This window comes from Aulonocara sp. 'chitande type north' Nkhata Bay, linkage group LG6, assembly GCF_057382095.1.
Source record: "Aulonocara sp. 'chitande type north' Nkhata Bay isolate Kocher_YH1m ecotype deep benthic linkage group LG6, A_spYH_male_GT1.1, whole genome shotgun sequence".
Classification (NCBI taxonomy): Eukaryota; Metazoa; Chordata; class Actinopteri; order Cichliformes; family Cichlidae; genus Aulonocara; species Aulonocara sp. 'chitande type north' Nkhata Bay.
Window position 1 is genome coordinate 37,860,237 of NC_141349.1, and position 25,974 is coordinate 37,886,210.

At 38.3% G+C, this 25,974-nt stretch overlaps 2 protein-coding genes across 5 annotated transcripts; one reads left to right on the forward strand and one right to left on the reverse strand.

The window, feature by feature from the left end:
- Positions 1–4: 4 nt before the first annotated feature.
- sclt1 (sodium channel and clathrin linker 1) lies at positions 5–16,404 on the reverse strand. Its single transcript, XM_086296830.1, has 22 exons — positions 16,224–16,404; positions 15,769–15,816; positions 15,469–15,536; positions 14,241–14,293; positions 14,020–14,092; positions 13,699–13,754; positions 13,160–13,295; positions 10,772–10,894; positions 9,126–9,191; positions 8,326–8,396; positions 7,766–7,856; positions 6,483–6,574; positions 6,099–6,276; positions 5,848–5,946; positions 4,046–4,117; positions 3,835–3,909; positions 3,551–3,693; positions 3,245–3,437; positions 2,619–2,815; positions 1,018–1,096; positions 345–440; positions 5–175 (listed from the first exon to the last, which is right to left on the reverse strand). Exons 2-22 carry the CDS (start codon positions 15,800–15,802, stop codon positions 116–118), a joined length of 2,055 nt encoding a protein of 684 aa, XP_086152956.1. The 5' UTR covers positions 15,803–15,816; positions 16,224–16,404; the 3' UTR covers positions 5–115.
- lg6h4orf33 (linkage group 6 C4orf33 homolog) lies at positions 15,829–22,974 on the forward strand. Of its 4 annotated transcripts, XM_086296831.1 has the most exons (7): positions 16,446–16,634; positions 16,748–16,887; positions 16,968–17,161; positions 19,490–19,550; positions 19,650–19,701; positions 19,781–19,980; positions 21,358–22,974. In XM_086296831.1, exons 2-7 carry the CDS (start codon positions 16,823–16,825, stop codon positions 21,452–21,454), a joined length of 669 nt encoding a protein of 222 aa, XP_086152957.1. In that variant the 5' UTR covers positions 16,446–16,634; positions 16,748–16,822; the 3' UTR covers positions 21,455–22,974. The 4 variants fall into 4 exon arrangements, with proteins under 4 accessions (XP_086152960.1, XP_086152958.1, XP_086152957.1 ...); XM_086296834.1 differs by lacking the exons at positions 16,446–16,634; positions 16,748–16,887 and adding an exon at positions 15,829–15,985; XM_086296832.1 differs by lacking the exons at positions 16,446–16,634; positions 16,748–16,887 and adding an exon at positions 16,296–16,439 and having other exon boundaries at positions 21,358–22,973.
- The last annotated feature ends 3,000 nt before the right edge of the window (positions 22,975–25,974 follow it).

Sequence of the window (25,974 nt, forward strand, 5' to 3'; positions counted from 1 at the left end):
AAGATTATTTTAAATTAGTTTTATTTTTTATAACAAAATGAAAAATTCATTTTTCATATAGCATTGGTACACAAAAAGAATGGAAAACATGAAAGCAGTGCTTTCTTGTACCACATTAGACATGCTCTAGATCCACCGAGGCTGTTTTTCTTCGCTGAGATTGCAACCTATTCAGCTATTAGAAAAAAACAAAACAAAAAGTAAAATGAAACGAGCACAACCACAAATAATATCAGTTTTCAATCAGACAACAAAGGGATAGTAAAAACACATATTTCTCCTAGCACGACTCTCACGATGGCAGCCCATCACAGGGACCAGCACACTAGATTAGTTACCCATACCTGCTGTGAAGCAGTAGTTGCCCTTTGTTCCGCTTGCGTCAGCCGTCTCTGGAGACGACTAGTCTTCTCTTGATACTCCGCTAGCTGCTTCTCATACTGCACAAAACATGTATCAATTAGTTACACATGGAGTAAAACACAAATGTCTCAGTGTTAAACCTTTTGCTTTTTTTAAGTACTAAAGTACCAAGGAACATATGGTGGAATTATCATTTTCCATTACCGCAGACACACTTGTTTTCAGGCTGCTGTTCACAGATGCAAGCTTTGCATTTTAAAAATATGCAAAATCTTGACAACATCAGTGCAATTCATTTGTTTCTGAACAAACCCAAGCTGTTTCAGTTCATGGTACATTCTTTAAATTATTCTTGCTGCATCTGTGCATTATGTGAGAAAAACTGCTCTCAAACATCAGGTTTGAGCTCATAAGATGAAAGCAAATTCTACAACATAAACTCCTAGAACTTCTAGAATCACTGAGTTGTTAAAGAGCGCTGACATTTTTCTTAGCTGCTGCGAAGGCCTGACATCTGCAGAGGCTAACACCTATTAACAGGCTTAAAGAAAAAGACAAAGTCATTCACATATAATACAAGAATTATTTGAGAAATGACCAGTTTCACTTTTCTCTTACAATAATCTCTAGTGTGTGTTTGTGTGTCGCTCAAACCTCAGAAATTGTGTCATGGTCAGTTTGAAGCTGCGCCTCCAGCTCACGTGAACGCTGCTTCTGTCGATTCAGCTCAGCCCTGAAATGAACATTTTAAAAAGACGAGTCCAACCATCTGTCAGTGAGGGCCAAGTCAACTTTTGTTTCAGCTGCTGTTGAAATGTATCTGTTACTTAAACTTTGTTTCACTGTTACAGATAAAACTGTAAAGTGTCAGACTGAGAATATTTCTTTACATTTAATTAAAACTTTTTATTTCATTTTGTAGACTGCTGTATTAAATATTTCTTTTTCCAATTTCATTCTTTTTCATTTTTTAAAACAACCCACTGTTTCAAATTTTTCTACAGTGGGTTGTTTTAAAAAATGAAAAAGAATGAAAGCAGCCAGAGATACAGGCAAAGTATGCTGTGTAAGGTGAAAGGGTCAGCTGCACACCGATGTTTCGAAACCAACTTTAGCTCAGTTATTGAGTTTCGACCTGCCCATTTGGCCCATTTATCAGCGTGGTCAATAGCGGCACCAGCAATGACCTACAGTTCATGGAAGCAATTAAGGTACTCAAGCTCCCATCTGAGTCATAACTCTGCCAATGCTGAACACAAAGAATGCACAGTTTTAAATTCAGCATGACCTATGCCTCACAGGATGTTACACCTGTGTTTGTTTCTCTCACATTTTAAGCAGATTTATTGCTATTTATCAAATAGTTGCTTGCAAATATCTTTTAAAATGTTAGTGACACAGGAATTCTGTAACAGATGTCAGTACATCTATATAAAAGTGGAAGAATACCTAATTTTCATTGAACCATGCTAAAATGTAAACAAATATAGGTAATATACCTCAACACCCTAAAGCATTATGGGAACTAATCGCTTTAGTTTTGTGTGAGGAATGAAAGAGTGTCAGGCAACAACTCCTGAGGTGCACAAGCACATAGTAATTACCCAGTCAAGTCACACTCACAGTTGTCAGTGTAGAAGAGTTTGTAAGTTAGTCATGTGAAAAAAGGTTTCACAGGAATACACAGTCCTAGAAGTGTCCACGGAAGAGGCTTTCTTCAGGAAACCTTAACAAACAAGCACTACTTTTTCATTCTATTTCTAATTATATTCTCATGAACTTTAACATGTGCCATGCTAACTAGGGCCTGCAGAGTTTGAGTTGTAGCTCTTGTGTTACTTTTTATTTCTTCTTTTTTTTTTAAATTCCAATTTTTCTGATGGTTTGAGCTCAGGTGAACTTGCCAAGGCATCCACTCCTTGGAAGACTGTTATATTATGTTAAGGCACACCTGACCACCAACCTGAGCAAACGTCTGCTTTTATATAGGTGGTCACACTTGCTGATCAGTTAATCAAGTGTACTTGACAACCAGCACGTGGCTGCTATTTCCCTTTTATTTCCTATTGAATCAATAAGAGTGTACTTTGTTTTGTACAGGACTGGACAGAGTCCTGTACAAAGTCATGTTTTCTTGTAAGTCATCTGGCATTTAAGTTGTGAAGTTGTAACCCTTTAGTTTAAAAGCACATCTCTTTTTGTGCCCTTCTGTCCTTGCATTAGTAATCTTAAAAATACAATTTCAAAAGTCTTACTTAAGGGTCGTGATTTTAGTCTCAAATGCGTGGACCAGGTTCTTGGCCTTTTCCTTCCATCGCTGTGTATTTTTCTGCTGAGCTGTAAGAAGTCGAGTGAGATCAGCGCTAGAACTTCGACTGCTTTCCTCCAGCTCCCTCACTCGTGCATCCAGTTCTTGCTCCTTCAAGCTGTACTCTTGCTCCAACTTAGATACCTGAAGGGATGAGGTTATATAAAGTTTCAAACTCTTTTTAAATGGTCAAATAAATTATGTAATGGTACATTATCACTTGTGTGTAAACCCTGTTTTATGCTATATATCTAGCTATCCTACTACTGACAATGGCTTTTCAGCAGTTAATCAAAAATATAACACTTTATTATTCCACTTTATTTAAAGGACCATTTCACAGATTTTACACATACCTCAGAAATTATCCCAGACAATGTCATGAGGCTAGAAAAACTTTTAATTAATTAACCCTTGATTTTTTTTTCTTAAATGCGGTAATTTATTAGGCAGGGTTGCAATTTGTTATCGTTATTATTAGAATGCATTATGGGAACTCCAAGACACATAGGAAGCCCAAATTTCCCAAATTTGGATTATTAATCATTATCGATTCCCATCCTTCCCATTTACCTGTTGCTTGGCCTTATTCTGGACTTGCAGGGTGGCTTTGCGCAACTCATCCATCTCCTTGCGGAGCTGAAAGTTCTCCTGCTGCAGTTGCAGCCGCTCTTCGCTGACATCGATGCAGTCATTGCGGGCTGAAGCCAGAGAGCTCTGCAGGCGTCGCACTTCTTCCTGGCATCGTGACAGCTCCTCGCTATACCTACGGGTAAAAGATTGGAAGAAATAATGAGCAAAGTAAAAGCAGAGCACTAAACCTGATGCGCAGAATACTTACGGATCAAATAACGAAGAGCAAATCTATAGTGCACTTACTCCATCTCCATCGTTTTAAGTTTGTTCTGCGTGCTTTGCAGAGTGAGACTTATGTCTTCCCTCTGCCTCTCAGCATCTAGACACCTCTGATGAAGGGCATCAATCTTCCTGAACTCTGGCTCTGCCCTGCCTTCCTTATATACCTGACACGAAACACAGCAGACTATTAAAATGATCAGCAGTGCCTCAGCACATTCACAAAACCACATAATCAAACATCATCAAAACACTGGAACAACTTTTTGCAGTGTCTTTCCTGCATTTCCCCTGATAAATTCAGATACCTTCTCCAGCTCCTCCTCTACAGCTTTTCTCTCTCGTAGGGACCTTTCAATCTGAGACTCTTTATCTGAACACTCCTAGACAGAGTCGGAAAGAAGAGGAGACAGGAAAAAATGTTGGTAGGAGACAGAAATGAGTGGACAGGTAGACGCTATAAAAGGATTTATGGTGATTTTGAAATGAGTTTGCCCTCTTAGTTGGACAATTTCTTACCAGCTGCACTGCAGACAGCTCCTCTGCCATACGGTGGATTTGAACATTGCACTGTTTGCGAACATTTCCCACCTGTTAAAAGATAAAGTCATAAAGCTCAAATATGGGGAGTTTAGCTCCTTTGCTTTTCCTTCCCCTTAGACTGACTTTTAATGGTCACAAAAAGGCTTAACTCCTGAACTTAACCATCTGAGTTAAGTGCAGATATAAGGAAAAGCAGTCTGTGTTTAGACTTTTGCTTTGACTACTCCTATTTTAACTTTTCAATAGCACACTTGGTAACTTAAGGAAGAAGTGTCAATGCGTGAACAATATAGTCATATACATTAGTACACTGAAATCAAACTAGATTTGCTGAAGATTGAAACCATAAAAAGTCAAGATGAAAATAAACATCAAGCAGCAACATAGTGATGTATTTACTGACTTGATTTATGTATATATGAAACAACAGATAATAATGAGACAAAGGTCATAAAACAAACAGAAAAAACAATAACTATAGCAACCAAAAAAGAAGCAATCGCTGCAAATTCTTAATTACACTTTATAGTGTTGCCGCTACTATGATATTATGTGCTTTCCTTGTAATTCAGTGAATATGCTAAATCTTGCTAAGTCATCACAGCCTTACTTCCTGACAAGTCACTAAAAGTATTGAATACAAATGCCATCCCCATCAAAATCTCAAGTGAGAAAGTTAAAGTGAAAATTATCAAAAGCATTTTCTTCTTCACAGACATTTAAAGGACCATCAGGCCATTGTTTACATTTGTGTTACCTGCTTGCTTTTGTTAAACTGATATTCTTCACTACATAATCAAGAACAATAGCCTTAAACTATGGACATTTCTTTGTGTCACCTGCATATACATCCTTCCTGATGCAAGTATATAATGCACTTGCATATTAAAGACACATAAAAACAATACTGCAAACTGTCAAAAAACAGATTACATGCAAGCTGACTGTGAATACAGTTTAATTGTAATCTCTGGCCTCCATTTTTGAAAATTTCTTCCCTCACACTTATCAGTTCGAGTGGCTCTCATGCCTTCAGGTAAGTCTGAGGTCTGACTCTCAACTGTAAGTAATTCTTCATTACATGACCTTATCTTAAGACTGAACTGCCTTAAATGAGAATGAGGGACAGAGTAGATTAAGGTAAAAAAAAAAAAAAACATTGACCCACTTTGACTAAAATATTTAAACTTAAACTGTCTTCAATGACAAAATTACCTGTAAGCTAGGTAAGCAAAGGCATGTTAAAGGCAAAGCCCCATGATTTGGAAAAAGTCTAAAAGCATCACCATTTAATCTCTAGAATATCATCCCATGTTGAGGGCCAGCAAGAGACTAAGATGACAGCTAGTGCTTCAGTCATACCATTTTACATTAATAGGATTAAACAGTTGAAGGCCTTGATGAAAAAGATCCATTAACAGAGCATTAATCACCATGTCTCCAGGGTTACACAGGGTAAAGAGCAGGGCTTTGCTTTCAGCTTAGTGCCTCATATGTTAAAAAAAAAAAAAAGTATGGCTAAGCACAAGGTACAGTTGGAGGTTGCACTTCTCCTTGTAAAACTAATTATGAATCAAAAACTTTGGTTTTCTTTCATTTTCAGAATTGCCATTTTCGAAAGAAAGCATACAGATTTGGCAGCAAATACCCTGATGTCATCTATTGCTTTTAAGTAATGATGCGACTTGCTTCAAAGTAGACTTTAGTCACACACGAATCAAATTACATGAGTGTATTTTTAGGAGAAGCATTCATCTAGCTATTTAGTAACCGTGTACCTCCTTCTTGGTGCGGACTGCAGCATCATAGATCAACTGCTTGATTGCTTCCTTTGTCTTTTCCAGCTCTTCTGTTTTCTGCTTCTCTCTTAACAGGGCCTGAAGTGAAAAGTAAAGGCAGATACAAATAGGCAATTGAGGAGAGATCTGAAAACTATTTAGAAGATGCAGTCGAATATGTCAAAAAGACGACTCTGCCATTTAAAACAAACGCGATAAAACACTGAAAGGTCCAAAGTAACTGCATTTACCTGGTCTTTGTGCAATGTGGCTTCTTCGGCCACTTGAACGCTCTCTCGAACTTTAGACAGGGCTTCATACTTCTCCTCTTCGAGAGTGGTGCAACGTGCCTGGAGTTCCCCCACCTTTCGCTCCCACACAGTTTGTTCTCTGCGAACTGCCTCTGCCTCCTGTGATGCAGCTTTTAGCCTGGGATTGCAGAAAAGAAAGGATACCCATCAGCAGAAAGAAAGTCAGAAAACTATTGCTTGACCCCATAAACACTGAAGCACTGATGTAAAATTCCATGACTTTCTATTAGATCAATACGCTGGCAGTGCTTTCCTAATCTCAACCACTGTTCCATCTTAGCTGACAGCCAGCAAGTGAAAGCCAACAGTTTAACATGGGCTGACCTGGTCTCCAGCTGGCTCAGGGCTGCCTGAAGCTGCTGCAGTCGTCTGTCTGCTGCGTGTTCACGGCCCCGTGCTTCACCCATGTCCTCTTCCTAAACACATATGCATACAGTTAGGTCCAGAGTTTGGGACAAGGACACCATTTTTTTTTTAAATTTTGCCTCCATCCAAAAAGATCAAGATGTGACTGAATTACACTTTAGTAAAGTCATTGGATAAACTAACAATTTTAAATTTAAAAAAAATGGAGGGTTTTTTTGTACTTGAATGAAAATCATTTGGAGTTAATGACCATCTGAAGTCAATATTCATGGACATTATCAAATGCTGCATTTCCTCCCTTGAGATGCTCTGCTAGGCCCTTGCTGCAGCTGCCTTCAGTTTATATCATTTTCTGTTTTTTCATCAGTAACTTTGTTGGGTTGAGATCAAGTGACTGACTAGGCCATTAAAGAACACTCAATTTTTGTTACTTTCGCAGTGGGCTTTGTATCATTATCCATTAGCACAGTGAAGCACGATCCAGAAAGAGGATGTCTAAACATTATTTTCAGAACCTAGCAGGCTCTTTTAAATGTTTTCTTAGACTAATGTGGGCTTCCTATACTTTAGTGTAACCAGTTGTCTGCAGTTTATTGTAAACCCTCTGTATTTACCGTCTTCCTCTTGATCATAGACTTTGACAGTGACATGCCTATGTACCTGTTTGAGAATCCTCTTGACTTGGTTAGATGCTATTCTTCAAGTTCAACAGTTGGAATTAACTTAACTTTTCATGTAATAATCAGGCATTAGACATTTGTGCAACTATATATAAAATTGTCAGTAATTCAGTTCAAACAGTTATTGCAGTACTTTTTTTAAAAGCCTTGAATTAAAGCTGAAAGTCTGCAGCGTTTGATTTAAAATTTAAAATCAAAGCAAAGACACACTGTCTAAACGTAGGGCCATAACTGTATCTGTCTTTCAAAATAGAGTTGTAAGTATGCAGGAATCTAATTTCAGATTATTAAAACAGATAGGCTGACATTTTTTAACTTGTCACACACAACTTATGTTGAAAAAAAAGGGAAAAAAGTACAAAATGCAGAATTCCAGCTTTAGTTTGAGGGATTAAGAAAAAAAAAAAAACTATGCAGAGTGCAATATTTTCAGCATCTCAACTATAACTGATCAAATCAAGAGTCCTTTCATGCTCCTGAAACAAGTAAAGTATTGGTCTTTTTTCATGAATATTCATGAATTAGGCAAATATATGTATTTATATTTTCTTTTTTTCTAACCCGTCTCTGCATCTGTTCCTGGAGATTCTGCAACAGCTTGGTCATTTCATCCACTTTGGCTGTGGCTGTCCTCAATTCAGCTTTGGCTTGCCTACATAAGGACAGAGAAAGGAGAAAAAAAAAACCCACACAAATTAAATAGCAAATTAACTGTCAGCTAGAATTTATAGCAGCCTGTCTGGGTTACTGAAAAATATATTTGGACAATTAAAAAAAAAACAAGAGAAAACAAAACAAAAAAAACCTCATTTTCTTCATTTTTGCTAAATGTCAGTTGAAAAGATGTCTTTTTGGCAAATATCAAGCTCACAGCTTAAAACATACATTTAAACTTTAAGACTTAAAAGAACTCAGGGGTAGAGATGTCGTGTTATTGGACACTTTGAGACTTTTACTTCACACTGCTCTTCCTCAAATATAACCTCCATTTATGAAACAACTTCAATTTACACAAAGTTACAGGACATGGGAGAAGGTGATTTTCAGTCCAGTGTAGCATGTTGTGTAGTAGTTACACACTAACAGAACATGACCTCTGATGGCAGCCAGTAGCCTGTTACCTGAGCTGGCTGTGTAGCTCCTCCATCTCCGTGCTCTGCTCTGTCACTGTCTTCAGGAACTGCTGGTTTGTCTGTGTGTGGCAAGAGAGACACGACTGCCATTTGTGTGGCATGATTGCAAACACAGCTCCAACATTAACAACATCCAAATCAACCTTGTCTCTAATACATTTTTCAGTGTCCTTTTACATTAAACCCCGAGGTGTCTCTGTCAGTGATTACTACAAAGCCAGTCACTCTCCATGCTGTGAAAGAAACAGGCTGCTTGCATGAACAGTCAGAGGGGGGAGAGCCTAAAGCTTGCCTTCCCATTAAAAATGCATTAGAGGGATATAGTATTACTATACAATCTCTTTATACAGTGTATTGTGACCAAGCACCTGGCGTGTGTGTATGTGCGTTCACAAGTTTTTGTGTGAATAAAAAAAATCCACAATATTTTGTACTCCTTAATCTCCGAGCAAGGTTAAGCCCAAATACAGGTCAGTCGTGTCTCTAAATAAATAAATAATCTCTAGTGCTGAATTATCTGTGACTGTAGGATAGAGAGAGAGCGGCAGAGGGAGAGCAGAGAGTACGACTTAAAAAGAATCTAGTTAGAGGATTACCAGGTGAGCTGACAGTCAATTATACAGCCTGACAGTTCTGGGTGACTACAGGAGTGATTTAGAAAACCAATTCGCTTAGTTAAAAGATTAATTATTAGAGCAGGGTCAATTTCAGAGAAGTGCATAACATTTCAATAGCGTGGCTAATTGGGAGGCAGCAATTTAACACACTTTTAATTAACCGTCACTTACCGATTCCAGTTTCTGATTGGCCGCTTGGAGTTTGTATGTGTGCTGCTGAAAGTGAACAAGCTGATCCTGTGATGAAAAAAGGGGCATTCATGTCAAGTTAACTAACAGTAATTACCTCATCCTTATATCCCACATTAACTAAGGCCAAAGTGCTCTAATTAACTTGATTACAATGATAATAGCGCCATCTAGCGGTGAGAGGTTATTGTTCTAATCAAGTTCTGGCTTTGCATTTCCATTTCAGAATACTGAACCTTGAGTAGAGATGGCACGATACCACTTTTTTATGTCCGATACCGATACCGATATCATAAATTTGGATATCTGCCGATACCGATATGAATCCGATATAGTGTTTTTTAATCAACAAAACTGTTTTTTAAATATCTTGCTGCATTTTGTATAAGTTCATACTCAAGTTTAAAACAACAACTACACTAAAGCTATTCTGTTATACCTGTATGCAAAAGAGAATATTTCATAGTTCAGCAATACTGATCAATCTAATAAACTTAAACCTACACCATCCTCCCTATTCTGGTATTTTAAAGAGTACTTAGCATAAATATTAAGCAACCTAACTAATAGGGTTCCAACTCCCAGCAACAACAAAAATAAATAAATAAAAAATAGGGAACCACCCCTCACGCTCCACCTCATGATGCTTAATCGACATAATCAACCTTAATTTGATGCAGTGTGAAAAAAAAAATGCACAGAAATCAATTATTTTTCAAGAAATATTAAATAGATTCAACAGCTTTCTTCAACAAAATTGCAGACTGCACAGATGGTACCTTCCCAAAGGAAAAAGTACTATAGCTTACTAGGGTATATTAGACTTAATAGTTACTATATACAGTAATTGACTTCTATTCATTTTACATCAAATTAAAACTTTGGGTGTCAGATAATTAATTATTAAAAACAAGACATTTTAAATGAGAATAAGAAAGAAAAGTATGTCTTTGTGCCCCCTTTTCCCTGTTAATGCCCTATCGGCCCCCCTGGCTAAACTTTGCTAGATCCGCCCCTGCACAGCTACCAGCGTCAGCTACGTAGAAAAAGATCCTGGAGTAGAAAGTAATAATAAATACATTCTAACAACAGCTGATCAAGCTTAAACGTGCTGCTGTTGTTCAGCTGCTGGTTTCCTCTTTCTGGTGCAAAGTGGGCCAAAAGCAAACAAGAGACACGGACTCGCGACAGAAAAGCCGATCAGCTGATCATTGATCAGTTTCATGATTGAAGTAGCAGCAAGAAGAGGCAGTCGCTCCATATATCGCTTGTTAAGCTTAACGCAGGAATGCTTTACAAACATTCAGAGATGGACTTACACACTTGCTTTACTTCTCTCGGGGATAACTTTGTCGGAGATGAAATGCCGGGTTGCTAGCGAAGCTCCACATGCTATCCAGACCACCGACAGGTCCCGCATGCCACAGCCGCTCTATCACGTGATGCATACTGCTCCGAGTGCTAACGTTCTGAGGCGAGTTACGGCGTGTTGCAAGTTTTGTGAGGTGCTTTCGTGATATTTAATGGATCGGATTACATTTTTTATTTTTCTCCGATATCCGATCCAGTAATTTAGGTCAGTATCGGACCGATACCGATACGTAATATCGGATCGGTCCATCTCTAACCTTGAGCTGCTGTCTCTGGGAGTCATGGATTTGTCCTTCAGAGATTGTCTTCTGGTAGACCTGCTGGAGGCGATCCAGCTCCTGGGCTGTGGTCTGCCACAGTTCCATGGCCTGCATCCGCTCCTGAACACGTACAGCAAACAATATCCACCCACATTTTGACACAGAGTTAACTTTCTTACTAGGAGTTGGAAGAAGAATACCAAACATCTTTCTGCATTCACAAGAGATCATTACTCCAGACACAAAAAACAACTCTTCTCCCTCAAAGACGACTAATGGTTTCTAAATAACGTGTGTTGCATCTTGTTAGCGGGATAACAAATCACCACTGAATCCAAAAAATGACCTGGGTTTTGTTCAGAATTATTAAAAAGTGCAAAAATGACAGCTTCATTAAAAGAGTGTGTGGAGCCGCTGGGAAAGGCTTTGCTGTCTTCAGTTATTAGTGCAAACGTGTGAACTCACTACTCAAAAAGAATTATGTATCATTTCCCAATGTTGCATATGTAAAAAAAAAAAAAAAAGAATACACAGACGGTACAAATGTTTAACTGTCAGAAAGCAATTCTGACAAAGCCAGAGTGGCTGTTTCCTTGTGCTCTCCACTGAATCCACAGAGGTCAAAATAATATTGATCGTCTGATCTAACTTCCAGTCACGATGAATGTTCACAGCATCCAGCTAAATTCCAGCTGCACTTCAGCTCAGCCAAGGCCCTGTTGCGGTTTTAGTGTCCATACAAAATAAACATACCCATTAATACATTTCAGCTTCACAAACATTTATTCTGAGTGCTACTTAACAAAAAGAGAGAAAGCTTTATTATTGTTATAATATTACATTTTTAAGTCGATCACCTGAATATTTAGTTTAACCTGTATTCGAGGCGAATATGGCTTTTAGTTGGTCAGTGAATGAACAGACAAAACCCTAATACATCTTTGTAGCTCTCATACAGTAGGCAAAAAAAAAAAACAACTGGCATACCCTGACGCTGAAAAAGCATCAGCTAAGAAGTAAGAGTTTTTTACGGATACCTGCAAATTGGTGCCGATTAACTTCCCATTTAGCATTTAATCAAACAATCAACTAAACACTGTAGCTCTAAAAATGTAGTTTCTTTTGATCTTAGATTGCTTACAACCACACTGCGAATTAGGCTACACTTGGACCCGGGGGGATGGTCACAAACATCCATCCATCCATTCGCGTCCGCTTATCCTGTTCAGGGTCGCGGGGGGCGCTGGAGCCTATCCCAGCTGTCATAGGGCGAGAGGCGGGGTACACCCTGGATAGGTCGCCAGTCTGTCGCAGGGCCAACACACAGAGACAGACAACCATTCGCACTCACATTCACACCTATGGGCAATTTGGATTAACCAATTAACCTATCCCCACTAAGTGCATGTCTTTGGACGGTGGGAGGAAGCCGGAGTACCCGGAGAGAACCCACGCAAACACGGGGAGAACATGCAAACTCCTCACAGAAAGACCCCGGCCTGATGGTGGAATTGAACTCAGGACCTTCTTGCTGTGCGGCAACAGTGCTAACCACTGTGCCACCGTGCTGGTCACAAACAAATTTCAGGAATTAAGGAATTTGTTAACTTACAGCTTTTATGCAGAAAAGAACTTAAATGATCACAATTAACCTTACTGGACCAAACTGTTACTACAACCTTGGATACATGATTAAGACTACACCCTACTCTGATAAGCAGTACTGTCAAATCTTATCAGGATAAAGAGAAAAAGCCAGGTATTAAAGGAAGACAGGTTGGATAGTCACAGATTCAGTTTATAGCAAGATAACCTTTGAAGCAAAGACCTACAAGGAGTCTTTCTAATGACACAAGGTCTGTACAGACTTAAGCCACATCAAGCTGAAATGGACTGAAAAATAGAAGAAACAGCAACACGACGCAACTGAATAAACTTCTGTAACACAGTTAGGATGAATTTTCTAAATTCTTTCCTTTTTATAGCAAGAATTCTACAAATGTTCAGGGTTGAGCGAGTTGCAAATTTAGATTAATACACTTTACAGTTTAAGATGATTCCCTTTTCTAACGTTAAATAAGAATTCCTTCCTTAAAATATTGGCATTTCTTGACACCATGTGCTTGCTTTCAAGTTTTGGAAAACACATGTAGAAATTTCAGCGTACTGAAAAACTTTGTCAGCTTCTAATTCCTGGTGTTTAAGAACAGAAGAGTGCAGAAAAGACCTATGGATGTGTGACTTCAAACTCCAGGCTGATGGATATACACACAGGCTAGAAAGGCCCCACACACGATGTGTTTCTTATATAAAAAAAAAAAGAAGAAAAAAAGTGTGTCTTAATCTACAAATGTTTAGACATATCAAACGGACATTTATGCAGACCTGTTCAGACAGCTGGACCTGTTCTTGGAGATTTTTGATGACCGCATCTTCTTCCAACGTGCTGCCCTCTACTCCTGAAGCTGTGGGCAGGGCATGAAGCTGCTTCTCAACAGACTCTCTCAGCTCTGCATGAAGCCTGGAAAAAGTATTCAGACTTAAGAGGTTATGTCACAAAAATAAATAAATAAATACATTAACAGCATGCATAGTTTTAAGTGCTAAATAAAATAGAACAACCTTCATAAGGTTAATTATTTAGCTGGAATGCAAATGGTCAAGATGCCAGAATTCTAATCAAAGCTCTAATTACTAGACAAATGAGCGCACTAATTACAGCAACCTGATTTGTGGTAGGTCATAGAAAATCAATCAGCCACTGAATGTAAAATAATTCAAGTAACAAATTCACACACAATACTGAATAATGCCATATCTTATGACAGGTTTAACTTATTGAAAATATTAGTACATTTGTCATGTTCTGTTGTGCAACCAACTTATTACATATTAACATGAGTGGATTTATATTTTTTTTTTACCTTTCATTTTCCTTGACAACCCTCTCCAACTTCAATTTGACGTCTGTCATCTGTGTCTGTACGTGAACACTGAGAGTCATTGATAACATCCCGACATATTTAATGCATCAGATGACCAAGAAATCTCAGGATTAAGATATTTATTTCCCAGCTACCTCTATCAAAGTCTTTGACTTCTGAATTATCAGTTTAATAGATTTCAAGGACTTAAATCTATAAATCACATCACTTCATCAAGCACCCACCACCACACGCCTGTGTATTCAAACATTTCAGATGAAGGATGTTTTATTATTTCAGGATGTTGTTTTGTTGATTTACCTGATATCTCTGCAGCTGTTCAGTCATTTCTTCCATGTGCCGATCATACTCAGCTATCAGAGGAGCCATTATACTGCAACACAGACAAATGATGTTTCAGTACTGGGGGGGAAAAATTTTTTTTTAAATTTTGTATTCACCATAACTCTGTCTTGCTGAATCTCTAGTGAATGCTGTGTCTCTAACGTGTCTACAAAGTGGTATGAAACTGATGAACTGACCCTCTATCTGAGATCCAGGGCACAGGAGACTCAGTGCGTCTTTCCTCCTCAACCTAACAAACATAAGGCATGTAAGGGGTGAGGGCTAGCAGTAGTTAATTGTATCAAAAACTTACTTTTCTCAGTTCAAAAAAAAAAAAAAAACAATCACAATTTTTTTTTATTGAAGATGCCAAATACTTGATTAATTTTAGATGAGCTAAACTAGCATAAGTTTTTAAGTTGAAGATCATTCTACTGTACACACACATGACTATGTCAGTACCCACCCAGACAATGCAGTAAATAAGTTCATAGATGATACCACTGTGGTGGGGCACATCTCTGGGGGCAATGAGACAGCATACAGAGCTGAGTTTGAGAGGCTGTCAGACAGGTGTGCGGACAACAATATGGGCCTCAATACCACCAAAACAAAACAGCTATAGTCAACTTTAGAAGAAAGAAGTCTGAGCTGCAGCCCATCAGCATCAATGGGGAGTGCGTGGAAATGGTATCCAGCTTCAAGGTCCTGGGTGTCCACATAGACACAGTACTCCAATGGACCTCAAACACCTCGGAGGTTATAAAGCAGACCCAACAGCATCTCCATTTTCTGAGAACCCTCAGAAAAATGGACCTTAAGTGGGAGCTGCTGATCATCTTCTACAGTTGCTCCATTCAAAGTGTGGTGACCTACTGCATCTCTGTATGGTTCTCTAGCTGCACAATGGCACACAAAAAGGCACTTCAAAGGGTCATTAAATATGGCCCCAAAAATCACTGGACATCCTCTTACATTCCTGAAGCTTAGCACTTGCTGCCTCAAGAGGGTATGCAGCATCCTACAGAATTGCACACACCCAGGACACCGGGTGTTTAATCTGCCTCCCATCTGGGAGGAGATTCAGGTTGCTGAGGCCGCGGAAAAAACAGACTCAAGGACAGCTTTTACAACAGGGCAATAGCCCCAGTCAATGCTAACATCTGACCTGATTGGTCATCTCTCTTTACTTTTTTTTTTTTTTTTTTTTTTGGGGGGGGGGGGGGGGCAATAATGTGCAATAAACATTCATTCTTTAATTTATTAAGTCATACTTTTTTTGCACTTTTTAAAAATCTACTGTGTTGTGTTGTGCTTAGTGCCGAAATGGGACGGTTTCTAATTTCATTGTACTATAGTACCAAGTATGACTGTGCAATGACAATAAAGAGTTATCATAACCCATTTTATCTTATGTCTTCGTACCTGAGAAGATGTGGACAGAGCACCGTGCCCATATTGATACTGGCTGAGAGCAGAATTTAGCCTGCGGACTGAAATGACACAAAAACGAGGACACTTACACAAAAAAGCATAGATGTTCTAGTGATCATCACAAGCAGAAGACTGTAAACATCCAAAAAATGCACGCCATATAATTGATTGATCTTTATACAGGGACCACCTATGGCTTAAAAATGAAATTAACATAGAACAGTGTCAAAAACTGATGGATTAAACGGCGTAACAGAAAAATATGCATGTCGTTTCCAAGTTTCGTCTCACCTTGATCACGCAAAAACTCCAGTTCTGCCTCCATGCTTACGATGTCGTCTAAAGAGAAGCAAAAGAATTTGCACTGGCAAAAACGACCACCACTACCAAAACTAAAGACGAACACTTAAAGCCTGTCAAACCTGGCACCACTAATCTAGGGGTTCTTTTCAAGTTAACGTTTCGGAACACGAAGAGAAAACTGTCGTTTAAGAATGTACTAATTCAGGTAAAGATGACACAAAGCCGCTAGAAACGTTCACTACAAACTAGCTAGCTACCTGTAGTAAATTTGTGCAGCTCGTGTTAGCTAAAGCAGCTAATCAATCTCGGCTAAGCTAATCAAAACAACTCAGTGTTTTGATCTCTTCAACAAAACACCAAACACATTTTCCGAGACAGGATGCGCTTAAAAAATACGCAAATGCATCGCATTGAAATTTTTAATTCATAATAGATGTTTTTACTTCAATCCTCGTTTCCGCCTCTTGTTTTGAAGTAAACAAACGGGGACCAATGGAAAAGAAGCTGTGCAACCGTAAAGTCATTCCGTCTGTACAAGAAACGCGAAAGGATGTTCCTTTAAAAAAAAATAAAAATCAGGAAGCAGATGTAGAATACATTTGGAAGTCAATAATGCCAACTCTGCATATATAACAGTTTGAATTCAGTTGTTTGTTAAGGTATGATATATAACGTCATCACGTGAAAAGAGATTATGGTTTCTAGTTCGTCAGAATGTGTCACAAATAGTGGTTAAAAAATTGCTGGATAGACATTTCCATACAGATGTAACCACATATTGCATGAAAACGTAAACAGCATAGAGTTGGAAAATATCGTCCTCTGCTTATCGTTTTACTCTCAGATCTTATCAAGTAAGTGTAATCCTCGGACGTTTGCTTTACCAGGAAAATGATTTTACTGTCTTGTTACTGATAACATTATTCTGTATTACACAATTTGATAACAAACTGCGGGTGAATCAAAGGGTGAAACGCAGAGTATTTAAAGAAATTACACGCGCACTCGGAGCACTCTTGTCCTGTAGCCAGTGAAAACAAACATGGGGGTGACTCGTGGACTGCAGTTTCTAACACTTTTCCACATTCTGCTATGCTGTGAATCTCTGTAAGTTTTGTAGCTTTTTTGTTCCCTGTGTCGCTGCTCACACAGCAGATTTTAAGACTGAGTGATTTTCTTTCTTTCAGTCCTCGCACGCAAATGCAGTTTGACATCGAACACACTTGGGACAGCAACCCTGTAAATCATGACCCCCTCAAAATCACCTTCTCTCCTGGGTTAGGAGGCCTGAAGGTGGAGGTGTCTGGTCCATTCTTCAATGACCCGGCTGCTCCTGCAGGGCCCCCAAGCCAGGCCTTCCCTGGACTGTGGAATTATGAAGGTGGGTAGATTGGTCTGTTGCTTCCATAGCCATGCAACCTTTCTTTTAACACAAGACACAAGCTTTTAGGGGTTTAGTCCGTGCAAAAAAAAAAAACAAACAAAAAAAACCAAATCGATTTTAGTTCAAATAATGTGATATGAATTCATGATATCCTGAATTTTTAAATATAAATATTTTTTTATCAGAAATGCCAGAATGTCAGCTTAAAGCTCACAAAACTATTTCAACAACCGCCAAACAGGTAAAACAGCAAACGGTTAAAAGAGCCAGTAAAAAGATTCTGCATAAAGATGTAAACACAAAGCGCGACCATCGGGTCGTCCACACAGACATGTCGTCGGGTGCTGAAAGTCGACATCTCACAGATTCTGAAGCTGTCGGTTTCGTCACTCCAAACGAAATTCACAGAACCAGCAGCAAAAGAAGATCAAAACTATGCTTCATGTTTGAAAAATATCTTACCTTGGTTGTTTTGTTTCCACCACAATAAAATTACACTTCCTGCACAGCTCCCTCTCTCAGTGTACATTAAGAACAGTTTACCATCACAAATCTCTATTTTCTGAATTATTCGCTTGCTTATTACACATCAGTCTATCGTTGTTTACAGTGCTATCGGCCACTGTTTGTTTTTTTTCTTCCAAAAAGACCTCTGACAAGACCTGCTGTCAATACATTACAAAACGCTTAGCTCTGTCTCTAATAAAACCTCTGTAACTTTGCTCTGCTTCACCTCAATAGCATCAGGTAATGTTTATATGCTGATTTGTGGTTTTCTTCCATTTTTGTTCTACTGCAGAATATTTTTAAGGTGGTTATCTGCTATAAAAAGCCACCCCATGAAAATCTCCTTCATGTTTTTCTGTGTTTTATCCTCAGTTACTTTGACACAAAGGCATTTACTGTGATTCTTACACCTCTGATGAAGTCTCACAAGTGTCAGCTTTGCTTTTATTGCCTACATAGATATAAAAATATGGATATGTACTGATAAATGATCAGAATTATAATATTTCTGACTGAGTCAAAATTGAATCGAATCGGAATTGAAACAGTTATAGAAATCAGTGACGATACCCAGCCCTATTATAAAATATATATATGTTATAAAATACCTTTAGCCTTACGCCCTTAATTTGTTTATGTATCAAAGGTAGCCCCATTTGCAAATTATTAATGTAAAATAGAATCCCCTTTTAATCGCTTAATTGGGTTTCATAATTTCAGCTGTTTTTAAATGTTTGTTATTGACAGGAAAATGCATTCTGTTATATATATGCACAGTATGATTATTCATATTATATTAAATTAGAATATTGATGAATTTCATATATACTTATACAACATGAAACTAGTCCCATGAAACTGTTATCTTATTTTCTTTAACCTCAGTTTGGAAAACAAACCTGCTCACCAGCGCCTCTAAAACTCACAAATTAACATGTTATGTTTTATTTGTTTAATCTGTTCCCATTTGGCCCATCTCATATTAAACTGCTATATACAAAAGCTAACCAGCCGCTAGCTGAAGCGTAATATTTCAGAGACCTTTCCCTAATTGTAGCACAATTCTTTTAAACGCTTATAATTAACAAATGAGAAACAGCAATTATATAACCGACAAGCTCCAGACTTCATAAGGCTGATTCCAACGGAAATTCATTATCTTTAAAAAGGTCACATTTATGGCTTATTGTAATAGATTGTAGTATTGTACATGTGTTACTTTTATGGTCCCCATGCTTGTTGTAGCTGTAGTTACGGAACCATCAGTTATGATTATGTAATTTAGTCCCTAGGATGCAATTTTAGGCCCTTTGGCAAGCTGAAATAATATGAATAAAGTCTACTGTGGCTGAAGAGACTAGAGACTGTCTGTTTATGGGATCATTACAGTAACTGCATTATCATTATTATGGCGACACAGCAATTAAACCTCACAATGAGGCTGAGTAATAACAATTGGTTCTAATTGACCTCAAGTAAGTTCGATTTCCGTTTAATGAGCCCCACATATTTGGTCTCATTAATGTTACTTAATAGATTGGAAACCAACCCCATTATGATCTAGGTAGATAAAGAGCATGATTCTAGGTTAGTGAGTGTGCTGCTCACATAATTGTATTTAAAAGTTTATGTAATTGTTATTTTTGCATGTTACTGTTAAAGTCTGAGTCAAAAATGAATGACCTGAATAATTTAATTATTACTTTTTTGTCTTTTTTTTTTTTTTTAAATAAGTGCTGATAAGGTTAATAAGACAGTTAAAGCAGTTTATTAATGTGAGATTAAAAGTCTTATCTTCATTTTTCCATATCTCATCAGTTGTAGAGACCTTCTTCCTTGATAGTACTACAGAAAATTACCTGGAAGTCGAGTTTTGTCCGTGAGTACCAAGCTGAGCTCTTGCTCTGCCCATGTATATATAGCCATATGTTTATAAACAGTGGAACAATGACACGTCTTCCCTGTGTTTTTACTTTAGACATGGACAACACCTGATATTACTACTGTCAGGAGCCGGCCAAGCATTCCTGGTAGGCTGCGTATGGAGGTATTCGTAGGGTTTTTTTGGGTTTATGGGATATTTCTTACATTTTTGATTTCTCTCTCCAGCAACAGCTTCCCATGGTATTTAACACCAAGATCACTGGAGACAGATGGACAGGTGAGGCTCTCATCCCTTGGACATACTTCCCTCCCAATGTCAACAAGATGAACTCCTACGCGATCCATGGCTCAGGAGAGAATCGTATATATGAGGCTCTTTATCCCATCCCCAAGGAGGAGCTAGCCGAAGGACAAATGCCTAACTTGTGAGTATGCTGACTTCTACAAGTGAAGTTTGATGTGCCATAGGTCATGTGCACAGACATTTTATGTTATAGTGGTGCTGTCGTGAGGCACTGAGACAGAAAAAGAGGTTCATGTGCAAAATCACACCTTTTTTTGTATATTCTTTTAAAGGTACAGTAAGTCATTTTGTAAGAAATTTAAAAGAAAAAAGAATTTTACACTAATTCATTAAAATATTCAGAAAATACATACAAAATAAATAGGAGAGGCCGCCAGTTTATGGAAGCCATGGCAACATCTTGAAAACAGCAGCCAAGATAGAAATCGCCGTTCCACCTAATAACATGTTATATACGTGGCTAGAGACTGTCCATATTCATGGTATTACTATTAATTCAAATGTCATAAATAGCTCTTTCAAACTCCATAGGACTATTTAACATTTGCAAATGTATATTTTCATTATCGCTTTCTCCTCCTCTTCATCTGCCTTCTTCACCACTGTTCTCTCCTCCCTCATTTCCACCTCATTGTTTTCGTCCTCAACTGAAGTCTCATTTCACAAACTGAAATCAGTGCTCTAACACACAAAACATGCATAAACATGCTTATTTATTCTGGTTATTCTCCTTATAAGCTAATATTAATCAACCTAATGTAGGCTCTAAAAATTATGCTTTCCCAGTTGATTACATTCTCATATTGTATGACAGTTCATTTGCTATCTGTCCAACAATGTTAGATCCACTTCAAAGCAAGTTTCACTAATGCCGGTTACAGCAGCTAACTGGCAACAACAGCACCACTTACCAAGAGAAAAGTTCACTGAAAGTTCACTGACTCATATAACACTCCTTTCACAAAGTTTTACAGCCTCCACCAGGTTAAATAGACTAGGACACTCAGCATATTGAAAACTGAGGTAAACAGCGGACTGACAGCCTACACTCAAACTTGTTAAACGGTAGTCTGCAGCCAGAATTTTTGAGGTATCTTGGGTTTTAAAAACCTAAAATACTGCAAAAAATATTTGGCAAATTTCTTTTTTTTTTCTGATTTATTGCTACGTGTTGATATTATCCAAATATTTTAAAATATTGCGCGTGCAAAAACAAATTAAAACATGTTTGTCCTACAGCAAACATAAATAATGCACTTGAATTGGGAGGGTTCAGGAAACAGGAAACTGCAGTCTACTGACATCTAGTGATGAGATTTTGCATACTGCGCCTTTAAGTTGTAAAACAGGTGTAGATCAAATGGTACTTATGTCCAATCCACAATCTGTACCTTTTAGAGTCACATTAGTCAACTTTGTCATTTCAAATTACATGTATATAAATGTGTATTTCACTACTTTATGCATAATATATTAAATTTGTCTTTCTGTCTTCTAGTCACCGGCTAGAGTATTTCAAAGATTTTCGCCTGCAGAGCATCATGGGAGAGGGTTGGGTCCAACCACCATCTGATCTATGGCTTGGAAAGCCTTAAGCTTCTCAGAAACACTCCTCTTTGCCTGTTTCATTCTTGCAGACACATATCCACAAAAATCCTCTAAAACAGCAGCAGGGCAATAGGATAAACACTCTCTGACAGGGAACAAAGGGCAATCAATCTTTATTAGTTAATGATGTCAAACGATATGACATGAAATATGTTATCAGCTTGTCAGATTGCGTTAGTCTTCACACACATCTGTGCAAGCACACAAACATGCACTGCAAGATATTGGACGTCGCCACAAATTGCCTGAGCAGAGCGTGACCTACAACACTTGTACAGTGGAGGAAAGCGCACAGCTTAAGTGTTTGACTTCAGTGGGATAATTCCTTGCAATTCCTCGTGATTCTAAACCCTAAATGTTGAGACACTGATATTAAAAAAAAAGAAAAAAAAGAAAATGTGCGTTCTTTTGGGTTTGTCTTTATTGTCATTCCATTACTATGATTAATGTCCTTTATAATGACATCTTTTTACATACTGCTGCTGTCCTTTTTCTGTGATTGATGTCACTTTAATTTTATGTCTGATGTTTGATTATGTTTCATTCCCATGTCTGTAAAATAATTATCTGACATTTTGTGGTATAATCTTTTTCACCTTTTGCCTGGGGGTTAGATATGAAGATCAGTGTCGTCCTCATGTATAGATGCCATTTATGTGGCTAGATGGTTTAATTTCTGACTTCTTCCCAAAACTTTAAACTGCTCCAGTAACTTTACCAATATGAATACCCAGTTCCCTTCTTACATAAAACGGCTGTATGATATGGATCTTAGTGGCAGATAAATATTCATAATTAATAGCTGATGAATTTATTACTCTCATATATACACTCACTAGCCACATTATTAGGTATACCTGTGAAACCACTGTCAACTCTACTACTGTTTGCATTAATATTATAAAGATGTTTTTTCACCATATCAAAACACAAGAAAGGGTGAAATATTAAGAAATTTTATCTCTTTATTAAGTACAGAGGAATTTACTTTGTATAGGGTTGCATTAGATATGCATCTGTACCTGTACTTAAAAAAGTGTCAGTGAGTATATATATCAAAGACCCACTAACTCAATTTTCCACCCACTTTCTGAAGTGGAGATCACAGACCTTCAGATCTCCGACATACACTGACACACACAAACGGTGATTGGGGACTTACAGATCTCTGTGTTCTCTCCATGACCCCCAAGTCAGTCCCTCTTGCCCCCACTGCAGCTCCTTATAGAGCCTGCATATTTATCAGAGACTCCTTTCAGATCACTGACTGGCTAACCTCATCTCCTAACCCATAGATGGGGGGGGGATTGATTTTCATGTTGGCAGTGTTGCTCTTCACTGTGGCAGCCCAAAAGCCTATATTGAGCCCTATCAGTTTTAATTGGCATCCTCGTCTTTGAAATGGGTGCAGTGATTAGGCTTGGAGAGCCCACCTCTTAAGCCTCATCCTTATCATCGCCTGCGGTGATTTGCCACCACACTGAACAATATTCACGAGCACACACATACACACAGAATGGTCACACTATGCATGAACATGTCTCACAAATAAAATGTTGACCTAAAATATGTTTTTTAATGCATTTTGACAAAAACATGCTCTTTCAGAAAAGCTTTGATGAATACACATGACTACGCGCACCCACCTGTGTGCAGGGCGAGGATGTGTGTCCACCAGTTCTCTCTAATTAGTGTGAAGAGATGAGAGGGGAGAGCAAAAGAGGTAGCAGCCGTTCCTCTACCTCCAAAGCCCCGGCAGACAAGCAGACACGGGAGCTGTCTTATCCCCCTAAGAATAAGAGACCAGCTCGCTCTAAAACATTCAACACCAGCTTAAGGGTGATTTTTCGTGTCAAAAACTTTCTGGTGATCACCCCAGACCCTACTTCATTTTTTTTTTGTCTCCAAAAGACGTGGGTCTCATTTCCTCAAGTTTAAAGAGTGTTTGAGGGTATGAATGAGGATAAAGTTGTGATGAAAAATAGAATGTGAGGGATAAAGGAGTGATCTCAGAACATGAAAAGATTGAAGAGATTGAAAAAGTGTAAACGGTAATGACTTTGCCTAGTTTTCCGAATTCTGTGATAGGGCTGCAGTATGGCTCCAAAAGAAAGAGCCATACTGCAGCTAATGAGATACTGTGACAATTTGTAGCCTTTGCAAGCTAATGCCACAAACAGTATCAGATTGTACAGAGTGATAGAACTTATCAACACTATGCAGTACACATTCCTTTTATGGCTGGCTTCCAGTACAGCACATCACACAAAGAAAAGCAAACTTTGATCAGTGTTCATGAGGAACTTTATCTTACCTAATCACCACAGTACTATTATGCCTAAACAGCAAGCAACCCTTTCCGCATTCTTTCAACAACAGCCAATGATAAACCTGTCACAAAATAAGATAATACCCCACTGGTGCTACATATTGTCAGTCTTCCATTGAGTTTAAAGTAGATAGGCCTATAATAAAGCATTAATGGAAGGGAACCCAGCATCCCCTTGTTTTCCTGGACCAGCTGAATGCTTATTAACTCAGTCTAATTATTGTCCAACAAGTCCATCATTATTGAGAGGGCTGCAGGGTTAAAGAATGGAAAGGGTGGAAGTGCACACAAAAAATATCTCGACCTAAATGCTTCTACGGTGTGTGTGTGTGTGTGCTTGTGAATGTGTGATGACACAAGTACTAATTGCAGTTGAAGCCTGCTAGTGTTGCGGCTACAAGGATGGCATGGCTAGAATGTGGGATGAAGCTGTAAGAGGCTGGGGAGAGAGATGCAAAGCCAAGCGAATGCCAAGGACATTAATGAGGGCCAGACAAGTTCTACTTCTCAAGAACACTGCAGCGAGGAGGGATAAGAGTGGGAGAGAATGAGGGAAATAGAAAACAGAACGAGGAACAGAGGGGTTTCATTACAGAAGAATGTTATTTGCAATCTTAAGCAAGCAAGGGTCTTTTTTCCATTACAGATCCATAGATTGTTCGTGCTAACATGATGACACATAGAAATTCATTGTCATTGTCTTTGTTTTTATATAGTCACACTGATATGTGCATTTACATTTTGCAGTCTGTATTAAGAATAGTAAGAACAGTTACTCCTGCAGTTTCTCCATTGACACGGAGAAACAGAGACACAGGCACCGGTGTTCACTTTTTCATGAAAAGGAAGAAGGATTTATATGTTATCATCATAAACATGAAAAATAAATGATAGCAGGACGGAGGCAAGATAAACTAAATTAAGCTTTCTTTGTTATCAACACAGAATATAAATCACAACTGTTTGCCTAATTGATTCCATTACATTCCCACCTGCCTACTGAACCTCTCATCCATCCATATATTGTTTATCTTCATTTTTAGCTAGATGGATGAAAAAAAGTTGTTACTGGATGTGAAACGTGCTGAATTTCATCCTTTTTTTTGCAAACACAATAATTGCCAATTAGAAGTAGCACAAAATTATTACAGAATATTTGTTTCTGTACAATAAACTCACAAGAAAGCAAACTCTTTGTACAGAAGTTTGCTCGTTTAGAGGATGCAAGATAGTGATGTTGCTTTGTTTTTAATAGGAAATAGACTGCATTGAAGGTAATTTATGTGCAGTGATATTAGCGGTTGTAAGCGAACAAGTTCACTAACTCTTAATTGGGAAATAAATCACGGTGTTGCCATAGCAACAAACTCTTAAAAGTGGTCATTGCAAAATGAGAGCTTGTTGAGGTAATGTGTATCTGTGTGTGAGGAGGGGTGGGTGTGTCCACTCATGCATGTGTGTTTTCACCTCCTCAAGCTCATTACCATACAGCCTTGTTAGTAGAGCTTCTGCTAGCTGTTGTACGTGGCATCCAGTTTCATTTCATTAGCCCTTGTTTTGTCCATATTGCTATTAAAAAAGAAGCTGTGAGCTTGCTCATTTAAAACAGTGGCAAATGTTGAAATAAGAATGTAGTTAATTGTATATAGTGAACAAAATTACCTAATTTCATTATGTGCCAAAGCTTACCACATATTTTTTCTATATACGCCATGTCTGTGATTGCTTTTTTCCTCTGCTATGCTTTTGTTCACATCTCTATTATTTATATAATCATTTAGTTGCTTTCTTTTTTCCAACTTTTCAATTTTTCTTCATTCCCTACTCTCCTCACCTCTGTTCGTCTCCAGGGACCTGTCCTCCTCTCTCCTCACCACCCTTCCATTCATGAAATGGATGGAGGCATAAAAAACCATTAGCGCAGATGAATGGATAGACTGGCCTAACACAATCTGGCCCACTTCAGCTGACAGTTTAATATGGACTCTCCCACAGTGTGGTTGCCCCAGCAGGATGCTGCACTAAATCTCACTTTGACTTGCCGTGATTGATACAGATTTGACACATCAAAACCCTGTGTGCATGCATGTGTTTGTGTAGGCATGATGGATATGACAGACGATCGGCAGACGGGTGAGCGGTGAGAGGCAGAACTGATAATTATAGTATTTATCTGGG

What these genes read in the sequence shown, in the direction of transcription:
- lg6h4orf33 (XM_086296831.1), top strand. Translation starts at nt 16,823, where the DNA reads ATGGGGGTGACTCGTGGACTGCAGTTTCTAACACTTTTCCACATTCTG. An exon ending in TGGACTGTGGAATTATGAAG is followed by an intron (nt 17,162 to 19,489) that starts GTGGGTAGATTG and finishes ATATCTCATCAG; the next exon opens with TTGTAGAGACCTTCTTCCTT. An exon ending in GAAGGACAAATGCCTAACTT is followed by an intron (nt 19,981 to 21,357) that starts GTGAGTATGCTG and finishes TCTGTCTTCTAG; the next exon opens with TCACCGGCTAGAGTATTTCA.
- sclt1 (XM_086296830.1), bottom strand. Translation starts at nt 15,802, where the DNA reads ATGGAGGCAGAACTGGAGTTTTTGCGTGATCAAG. An exon ending in AGCTGTCTGCAGTGCAGCTG is followed by an intron (nt 3,910 to 4,045) that starts GTAAGAAATTGT and finishes GACTCTGTCTAG; the next exon opens with GAGTGTTCAGATAAAGAGTC. An exon ending in ACTAAAATCACGACCCTTAA is followed by an intron (nt 1,097 to 2,618) that starts GTAAGACTTTTG and finishes TGTTCATTTCAG; the next exon opens with GGCTGAGCTGAATCGACAGA.